We start from the raw sequence: 10,674 nt of genomic DNA, 5'->3' as shown, positions 1-10,674 counted from the left end.
ATCCCCACAATTTTTAAGTGTTTGTTTTATTCCCCCCCCCCCCCCCCCATCAAAACGTGGCAACGAGAAAGACACGAGAAACAAACCTTCCGCCGAAAGCTGCTGTTCATTTACCTTTAAATATTTAATGAGCTCCCCCGGAACTTCTGTGGAGCCCGACTGAATCAGCTGGCAATGATGGAAGAATTTGTGGACATGTAGATCCTGCAAAACAGATGGACACAGCCATAGAAATCTGATTCATCACCCTCAAACACAGGCGCTCTAACGCTCCGTCCCCCTCGCATCCGCGTCTCACAAGCTGATCGATCTGGGTCTTCTGACTCCCAGATTCGGCAGCTGTAGTCACTGACACGTGTGCCCGTGTCCCGTAGTCCCCTCGCCATCACAAAAAGCAGCAAAACCGGGCGGAGTGAGCATGTACCCACGCATACTGGGCAGGCCACAATCTTTGCGCAGCTAGCCAAATGTTCATTTAATTCCTTTTTTTGACGGGTGTGGTCTTTCGGGTTGGGCAGCCTCTACATCTTAAGCAGGCTTCATGCCCAGTGTGGAGCCCTATGCGGAGCTTGAGCTCACGACCCTGAGATCCAGATGTGAGCTGAGATCAAGAGTCGGATCCTTGACTGACTGAGCCAGCCAGGTGCCCCGGGCTGCTTCTAGATTTTAATGAGATGAGTAGGAACAGAGGTCTGGACTGATAGGTGAAGAAAAGGTATCAGCAGGGAGTTACCAGATAATAGTAGTCTCAGGCATTCAATGCCCAAGCGATCGTGGCAATTTGGTCGGCAAGTATCCAGCCGTCCTATGTGGAATCTAGATATTGTATACCGAGAAGGACCTTATAGGCCACACGAAGGAACGTGGACTTCATCTTCCTCATCGGTGAATTTCCAAACTGTGCTTGAGAACCTCCAACAGGTATTTTGATTGTAATTTCATGGATGCCAAGGACAAGGGTAAACTACTAGCCATCCATGATCCACTGACTTCACATTGCTATGTTCAATTCCGGTCTATGAGAAAAACATCAAACAAATTCCAACAGAGGGGCATCCTACAAAACTTCACTACTCATGAAAACTGACAAGGTCACCATAAACAATGAGTGTCGGAGAACTTGTCACAGCCAAGAGAAGCCTAAGACGACGTGACAACTAAATGTAATATGTTACGCTGGATAGAATCCATAGGTAAAAAAGAAGGAAATCTGAATAAATACAAACTTTAGTCAATGGTTATGGATCACTACTGGTTCATTAGAACATACATGCCATACTAATTTTTTTAAAATATTTATTTATTTTGGGGAGAGCACAGCAAGGGAGGGAGAGGGAGAAGAGGACAGAGGACCCAAAGCAAGCTCTTTAAAGAGCTGACAGGCCGACAGCAGCGAGCCTGATGTGGGGCTCGAACTCCTGAACCAGGAGATCGTGACCTGAGCCAAAGTCGGACGCTAAACCCACTGAGCCACCCTAGTGCCCTTGTGCCATACTAAATAATGTAAGAGGTTAGTAACAGGGGAAACTCGGCACAGGGTATATGGGAATTGTATGTACGACCCTATTTTTCTGCAAATCCCAAACTGTTCCCAAAACTTAAATTTATTTTTTAAAAAAGGTGATGATAGCCTCCAACCTTCCTTTCAGAGTTTTGTAAGGCATGAATCCATTAATGGGAATAAACGGATTTGGGGATTTGACAGGGATTATACAACTTGAGCTATTACAATTAAGAATGATGTTATTGCTAATGAGAAAGTCTTTGAGGCCACAACTTCTCTGAGGCTGCAGGAACCGAACATAGTCTATTTTAAACAAGAAATGGATTCAGGAGGCCCCGGTTGGCTCAGTCAGAAGAACATGTGACTTTTGACTTTGGGGTCCTGAGTTCAAGCCCCACACTGGGTGTAGAGATTACTAAGGAAAAAAACAACAACAACAACCAAACAAAGGACTTTAAAAAAATATTCAAATAGCAAAATTGACGAAATTCACATGATGCAACTTACTTGAGTATAAATGGTAGACTCTAAGTGGCTTTTAATCTTCAACAAAGGCTTAGCGCCATCTACCCACTTAATATCCACATTAGATTGCTGTGAACAGAAACAAATGTGTTAGTTTCACACATAGGGAATTCCTGGAGAAAACAGTCTGCCTTTAGAGTAAATGGATCCTAAACCATTTTGAATTTCCAATCTTTGGCAGGCTGACACTTTTATAAATTACAATAAAAATGAACTAGTAACTAAAGGAGTATTTTAAGATGATGCACAAACTCCAAGCCCCAGCTTTTGAAACTTATTAGAATCAACAGACACAAGGTAACCTGGGTCAAATTGCTATCAAAGTTTTACACTGATTTTCCTGACTTATCTTTCTTGTGGACCAGTCCTCAGACCACAGTTTGTGAAGCTATCCTCTAGAATACAGCGTTCTACCTTTCATGTTTTTGAGAAAGAGAGAGAGAGAGAGAGAGAGAGAGAGAGAGAGAGAGACAGCGTAAGCGAGTGAGTACAGGGAGGGGCAGAGGAAGGGGGGAGGAAGGAAGGAGAGAAAGAAAGAAAGAGGAGAGAGCGAAAGAAAGTGAAAGAGAGAGAGAGGATCTTAAGGAACTTCCATGTTCAGTGCAGAGCCCAACTCGAGGCTCGTTCCCATGTCCCTAGGATCATGACCTAAGCCAAAATCAAGGGTCAGACGCTCACCGACTGCGCCACCCAGGCGCCCCCAGCATTCTACTTTTTAAACGCGACATTGTGATTACTTCAACAAAGACAGTTATTCTCCTACCCTTCTTGATTCTGCATCATTCACATTCAAGTAGCCTGGAGGAAGATTGGCTGAAACCGGCAGCTGCTGCTCAAATGTAATGATTCTACCATCCTTCAGCAAAGGTACCCAGGCAAAGCCAACTGCCAACACAATAATCAACCGTGAGAAACGAAATCGCAAATGCAATTAGCTCCACAAATCTCTGACTGCTGGGGAGCAGGGCAGGGTGGCGATGTTTCCTGCGGTGGGGGTGGGGTCCATATGTGGGAGTCCAGGTGTTGGGCGTCCGAATACCCGGGAAGGAACAATGCATTTGGATGGCTTCCTAATCCCACCCTGGCCACTAATGACTTATTTACTCAATTTCCTGGACTATAAATTGGGAACAACACACAATCTTTCCATCTCATAGTTAGGAGAGAGCAAAGACAGGTAATAATATACGAAAATACTTTAAGTTTTTAAAAGTGCATCAGGACCATTATGTTTACCCTTTGGGGGATAATTTGTGGTAGACTTATTTTTTAATTTTTTAAATGATTATTTATTTTTGAGACAGAGAGAGACAGAGCAAGAGCAGGGGAGGGTCAGAGAGAGAGGGAGACCCAGAAGCCGAAGCAGGCTCCAGGCTCTGAACTGTCAGCACAGAGCCTGACACGGGGCTCGAACTCACAGACTGTGAGATCATGACCTGAGCTGAGGTTGGACGCTTCACCGACTGAGCCACCCAGGAACCCCTAGACTTATTTTTTTTTTAAAAAGGACTCAGATCTCTCTCATCCATTCTTAGTAGAAGTACAGAGTCTTGTGTCTGGGACAATCTCAGACCACCAGCAGTAAATTCCAAAGTTTCTGACAGCAATCCAACAGTAGGGGACTACGGAAAATCAAGGTCACAAGCCAAGGTTGCAGTCCGTATTCATACAAGGCAGTACTCAGTTGGGCGGTTTTCCTGAGTACAGAAGGAGGAAAATGCAGTAGGAGAATGCAGCCAGTGCATAAGTGTTTACAACTTGCATCCACTGAGAGATTTTTCCCAGTCTCTATATTTCTTAACGGTTCTACTCAAGAAAGCCTCTTGGATTTCTATTAAAGAACTCATCATGTTCTAGCTAAACGAGTCAGAGCCATCTGTATTCCTCAGGTTGAACAGTGTCAGTATTTCCATTATAGAGATTACTCTGGGCTTCAAGTGTTTATAACTCAGCGGTAAAAAAGGTTGCTCTGGACCCAGTTCTGGCATACGAGACAGGGTGTTGGCTGGAGAGCACTTTTTAAAGCCGCTGCCTTCTGATTCTTTAAAATTCTTTGCGTGAGCGTGTGTGTGTGTGTGTGTGTGTGTGTGTGTGTGTGCGTGCGTGTTTATACTGTGAACACAGAAGTCAACACAAATCTGGTTAGAATGTTTTCATTCACGTGTTTAATTTGGCAAATGCTTTAATTCTTAAAAGAAGACAAATATGTTGCTTTCTCTAAGTAGACTAAATGGCTTTCTCAGACTCTGAAACACGCCCGCAGGGATCTTTACTAGTACAGCTTCAGAAATGGTTTACCCAGAGCTGTTCTCCTATAAAGAACACAGGAAAGTAACATGAGTGCAAGAACCATTCAAAAGGACTCTGTCAGAGTAATTAACCGAAAACTGGACAGGAGACAAAAGGCTTCCAGTCCAGAAAATAGGAAAATCTCTTTCTTGTTCTTGGGCCAAACTTTTCCCCACAGAAATTTGTAGTGAGCTAGAATTCAGATACCATACAATCCATCCGTTTTTTTTTTTTTTTATATATAATTTATTGTCAGGTTAGCTAACATACAGTGTATATAGTATGCTCTTGGTTTCGGGAGTAAATTCCCGTGATTCATCGTTTCCATACAACATCCAATGCTCATCCCAACAAGTGCCTTCCTCGATGCCCATCACCCATTTTCCCCTCTCCCCGCCTCCTCTATCAATTCATCCGTTTAAAGCGCACAATTCAATGATTTTTAGTCTATTTCAGAAAGCTGGGCATCCACTGCTACTCATTCCAGAACTCTTTCATCACGCCGAAAAGAAACTCCACACCTCTTAGAAGCTACTCCCTATTTTCCCTTCTCCCCAGTCCCTGGCAACCGCTAATCTACTTTCTGTCTCTATGGAATTGCTTAGGCAACACCTTCCGCACGGTGAATTAATCAAAAGCACGACCAAGGGTGTCTCTCAGTGAAAACGCATATAGAGCACTTGGAAGCTGGAAAGGTACGATGTCAAGCACACGCCATCTGGCTCAAAGGCGTGGAGCTACTTAAGGATGGGCAGTAACACATGATGAGTGGCCCACAGAATAACCATCTCCTGCTCCACCGAGCACCTTGCCCACTGCTGTCTAGGAAGAAATAAGGAAGTAGTCATTTGTCTTTCAAGAGATGCACGGCCTTGGGTTCCTACTGTTCCGCCAGATTTCTTCTCAACCCTCAAGGTCCCTGCCCTGAACAAACTGCGATTTCTATGGACTTCCCGCAGAACAGCTCTTGCTGGTGTTTACAACCCTTCTGTATTTCCATATTGGTGACAGAATGCAATGAAATCCACAGCCTGGCATTCAAGGCTTTCCACGATCTGACGCCTCCTTATCAACCTGACATCCTGTGGCTCCCCTCCCAACACCCTGTGCTCTCATGGTATTGAACTATGTGTGCTTTCCTGGCCATACCCCTCAACAGTCCGCCTCTCTCTGTACAGGCTGCTCCTTTATCCTCGAATCCGCTACCTTCCTACCATCACTGCATTCTCAATCCCAACCCCGCCCCTCTAAGGCCTCACCCAAACACCATCTCCTCCTGGAAGCCTTCCCAGATTCCCAGCCACTCGTCCCTCCACCAGTTGAAGTAATAACTCAATATTCTCTGAGATCACATCGTACCACTTTCTCAGTAACTACTTTTGATCTTGTATTGTAGTTGTCCACACAGGTCTCATTTCCCTGGCTAGACCATACGCCCCCTTAAGACGCGATCTATGTTTGGTTCTCCACAGTACCTACTACAATGTCTTTCTTGCACATAATAAACATGCAGACGTAGTTGGTGAACGAACGAATGAATGAATGCATGAGTTTAAGGCCGATCCAGGCCAGCTTGGATCTGAATCCCAGAGCATGCTGACATCTATACAGTGGGGGTGGCACACAATGTTTACAGGGCCCCTACTTCTTTACCTCCAGCCTTGCCGAATGGGACCAGGACTGGGGCCTCACTACTAGAGTTTATTCCAGTTCATGGCATCTGTTCTGTTCTCACTAGAACCAGGGGGGGTCCCCAATCTCCCTCAAGCTCAACAACGTCCCCAGCTTTGGGCTCACCTCCCACTTCCTCAGGGAGCCGAACTGGAAAGTTCTGGTTGCTGGGCCATTCTACATAACAGAAATAGCACAAATACTGCCTATCACAATATGTGTCCCCGCATGAGCAGCATGACTTTATGTCGTATGTGTCACTTTACGTGACTTCCAGGACTCCAAGCACACAGGCAAGCATTTGGACGCGACGTGGTAGAAATGGTGGTCGCATGAACATACAATTCATCTCATACCGATGAACCTTTTAACTCCGAAATGTGCTTTTTAAGAAGTGGTTCGCAGCCGGAGGAAAAGAGGCCTGTTGCATTCTAGACAATTCCATCTCAAACAGTCGTAGAAAGACACTTTTAAAGAATACACGCACCTGGAGTTTCAACTGTGTCCTGCTTTTTGGTTGTTCCCTTTGTGTTAATTTCACAACTTACATGATAAAACGTGAAGAGCAAATGATGCTTTTGATGCAGGTGAATGGGAAGCTCGATTTTAATCTGCAATGACAGCAAAATTGCACACAGCATTTTTTTTTTTTTTTAATTTTTTTTTTTTTCAACGTTTATTTATTTTTGGGACAGAGAGAGACAGAGCATGAACGGGGGAGGGGCAGAGAGAGAGGGAGACACAGAATCGGAAACAGGCTCCAGGCTCTGAGCCATCAGCCCAGAGCCTGACGCGGGGCTCGAACTCACGGACCGCGAGATCGTGACCTGGCTGAAGTCGGACGCTTAACCGACTGCGCCACCCAGGCGCCCCATTTTGTTTCATTTTTAATTGTCAAGCTGGACTGTCAGACCTTTAGTTCAGTTGCATCGTTACTTTCCCAATGACGTATTTTTCTAAATGACAAGCCAAGTCACCAAATAATAGATGCTGTTTAAACATACTTTCAAGGCTTGTCCAGTCCGTTTCAACTTGAAAACAGTATTCTCCTGCGTTGTGAGGGCTGATTTATTGCTTTTGCTGGAGAGGTCAGTGGATTCTCCCGGACTGAACTTTGCAGCAGGATTTCCTAAAACACTGGATCAAAACCACAGCCTCACAGCCCAGGGATACTATGTAACTCAATCTGCGTCAGTGAATACAATCTATCCAAAATGTGTACTGAATTCGAAAGGCTTCTTTTCTCTAAATTGTTGTCTTCCTTTATGCGAGGAGGGTGGGGGGGGTGGATTAAGCTTTGCAAATAAACCTGCAAAAAGTCACTGTGGTATTATGGTATGCACCAATTACAGTCACGTAAATATCTTTTGAAGCAAAATGTAAGTTTGCTTAAAGAAATAACAATTGTAGGGGCACCTGGGTGGCTCAGTTGGCTGAGCATCTGACTCTTGCTTTTGGCTCAGGTCACAGTCTCATGGTTTTGTGGGTCCGAGCCCCACATCTGGCTCTGCACTGACAGGGCAGAGCCTGTTTGGGATTCTCAGTCTCTCTCTCTCTCTCTCTCTCTCTCTCTCTCTCTGCCCATCCCCCACTCACACTGTCTCTCTCTAAATAAATTTTATTTTTATTTTTTTAACATTTATTCATTTTTGAGAGACACAGTGTGAGTAGGGAAGGGGAGAGACAGGGAGACACAGAATGTGAAGCAGGCTCCAGCTGCCAGCACAGAGCCTGACACGGGGCTTGAACTCACAAACCATGAGATCACAACCTGAGCTGAGGTCAGAGGCTTAACCAACTGAGCCACCCAGGTGCCCTTATAAATAAATTTTAAAAAAAAGAAAGAAAGAACAATTGTCACCCTTGACACGTGAATTTAATCCTAAAAATGAATACTCTTTTCTTAAGATTTATTTTATTTTTAGAGAGAGAGAGAGAGAGAGAGAGCGAGCCATGAGTGAGGGAGAGGGGCAGAGAGTGAGAGGGAGAAAGCATCTTAAGCAAGTTCCATGCTCAGTGTAGGGTCCGATCCCATGACCTTGGGATCGTGACCTGAGCCAAAATCAAGAGTCAGACGGTCAACCAACTGAGCCACCCAGGCGCCCTTTCAAATGAAGACTTTAATACAAACCCCCAACCTCAAGTGATTTTCCAATCAGGACCCAACCAAATATGTGCAAAGCCTCCCGGAAGTATGTCAGCGACAAATTACGGGTTAACTGATTTGACGCACGTGCATTTACCTGCACAGAACACATGCAATGTCCCTCTCCCTCTCCCGGTCCTGGTCAAGACAGACTGGATGACTGAAAAGCCTGCTTCTTTCTGGCATCCTAAAAATAACGTGGATTACTTCTACCTGATCAAGTTTTCTGCAGCGACTGGTGTTGATTACAGAGGGGGCCAAATTAAAACAGCTCGGGGCGGGACATCTGGCCGAATTATCATTCATGCAAGGCGTGGTTTTGGCGTTAGAACTGATTTCTGTCATAGGTACATGTCGCCAGAGCGTGCCTGTTCACAGCGTCCACGCCATCTGGGTATCTAATGGTCTGTTGCACATAAATACGGGCCTCCCCTCTCCCTGGGGGGCTAACCCACAAAGCCGCCGCCTGTATCCAGGTTCGTGGAGACACGTAGGAGTCAAATCCAGTCTGCAGATTTGGATAAGCCAGGGACATGCCGACTAGAAGAGGCTGTGACAGAGACACTAAGAGAGACTCTGGGAGGTACACAGAGGTGTAGAGGTGGAGAAGGAAAAGAGACAGAGACAGGGCCGGAGAGGTAGACTGGGGAGCGGGGCACAGAGCCTGGGAGACGGTATAGGTCCCAATGTCTACACTGTACCAAGGCATTAGAGCAGCCAGCGGGATTCTGGTGGCCTTCAAGTGTTGCTGTGTCTCCCAAAGCCTTTCACTTACAGAGAGGCTGCACCCCCAACCCCATGCAAAACCACAGGAAGAAAAATCTAGAAGGGCCTTGAACAAAATCTGCTCTGAATTTCTTATTTTATTTTTGTAAGTTTATTTATTTCTTCTGAGAGAGAGAAAGGAGGGACAGAGAGAGGGAGAGACAGAATCCCAACCAGGCTCCGCACTGTCAGCACAGAGCCCGAGACGGGGCTCGAACCCACGAACCGTAAGACCATGACCTAAACCGAGATCAAGAGTCATACACTTACCCGACTGAGCCACCCAGGTGCCCCTGAATTTCTTATTTTAAAGCTGAGGCAATGGATGGGGCGCCTGGGTGGCGCAGTCGGTTAAGCGTCCGACTTCAGCCAGGTCACGATCTCGCGGTCCGTGAGTTCGAGCCCCGCGTCGGGCTCTGGGCTGATGGCTCGGAGCCTGGAGCCTGCTTCCGATTCTGTGTCTCCCTCTCTCTCTGCCCCTCCCCCGTTCATGCTCTGTCTCTCTCTGTCCCAAAAATAAATAAACGTTGGAAAAAAAATAAATAAATAAAGCTGAGGCAATGGAGACTCAGAAAAGGGAAGTGACTTGTGCAAGGTCATGGAGCCAGTTGTTGTCAAAGCTAGGGCCACAATCCTAGCTCTAGTCTCACATTTGCTTCCTGCATCGTTACCTTGCACCAGAGTCCCTTCAAATTTGCGGGCAAATCTTCTACTGTCATCAAAGGGCACCAAGCAGGCAGTGGCCCTTCATCTTGGTGTGACACTTTCTATTTTCATAGGACAAGGGATTGCCACGGCAGATAAGATGATGGAAATGAAAAAAAAGAAGAGCCACCACCGTGTTTTATAAACATCAGAAAAATGCATTCTTACCTCATCATAGAACTCTGGATTTTGGTTGTGATGGGAGACAACAGCGTAAGCATTTGTGGTAAAAACAGATCCTGCAGGTTTTCCATAAATACACTGCAAAAGAAGGAAACCGAGTCACCAATCTCGGTGAGAAGGTCTTTAAACATAATGCAATGGAACCACATCCAGTCAGAGGCATCTGTGAGCACAAGGCCACGGCCAAGCCCACTCAGTTCTCACCGTGAACTTGTAAACTCCGAATCATTTACCCGCACTCCAGCGATCACCCCCAGACATCACCTAACTTGGCTGCATGGGTGCTTCCGGATTTCCGGCCATCAAAGAAACGCACTTCCAAATTCGTCGATGGCAAGGAGTCAAATATGGCTAATCATGTGGAAAGGAAACACTCTGAAACCAGATCTGGAAAGCTTACGTTCTCTGATGCTACTTGCTATCTTAACTGAAGAGTCTCCCCCTAAGCCAGTTAGCAGTATTTGCTGAACGCTCCTTGTGTGGTGGGCAAGGTGAGGGGTTAGAACACACACACACACACACACACACACACACACACACACACACACACTAGCAGATACATGAGGCTACAGACGAGCTCACTGTTCTCTCACTTTATGAGCCACATTTTAAAAGTCACCAGCTTTCTGTTATACCAATAAAATAAATGCGAGGCTTTCTATGGTTCCACCCTGTCACTTCAGAGCCAGCCTCTAGGCCAGCTATGAAATGAAATAGAGACTCCGTGTGAATGCATTGCCAATTCTCCTTTAAACACGGTTGTGAAGGCGATTTGCAGGAACTGCCGAGAGGTAAGGTAAGAATCTTGAAGTGTACAAAAGGATATTGCATGGGGGAGAAAAGGAATAGTTATTCTCATCTGCAGTGAAGGGAAAATCAGAGAAAA

At 45.7% G+C, this 10,674-nt stretch overlaps 1 protein-coding gene across 1 annotated transcript in view; it reads right to left on the bottom strand.

Annotated features, from left to right (window-relative positions):
- The window catches only part of DOCK11 (dedicator of cytokinesis 11), a gene marked incomplete at its 5' end in the record, with an annotated part of 155,565 nt that overhangs the window by 100,928 nt on the left and 43,963 nt on the right, over window positions 1–10,674 (bottom strand). Inside the window, 5 exons of the mRNA XM_040467960.1 lie at window positions 115–204; window positions 2,012–2,098; window positions 2,793–2,914; window positions 6,477–6,600; window positions 9,774–9,866. Coding sequence (XP_040323894.1) covers window positions 115–204; window positions 2,012–2,098; window positions 2,793–2,914; window positions 6,477–6,600; window positions 9,774–9,866 — 516 coding nt within the window. The remainder of the gene's footprint in view (window positions 1–114; window positions 205–2,011; window positions 2,099–2,792; window positions 2,915–6,476; window positions 6,601–9,773; window positions 9,867–10,674) is intronic.

Source organism: Herpailurus yagouaroundi, unplaced genomic scaffold, assembly GCF_014898765.1.
Source record: "Herpailurus yagouaroundi ecotype Mexico unplaced genomic scaffold, PumYag 67641, whole genome shotgun sequence".
NCBI classification, from domain to species: Eukaryota; Metazoa; Chordata; class Mammalia; order Carnivora; family Felidae; genus Herpailurus; species Herpailurus yagouaroundi.
The sequence above is the reverse complement of the archived record's forward strand: the minus strand, read 5'-3'. Positions and strand labels throughout refer to the sequence as shown.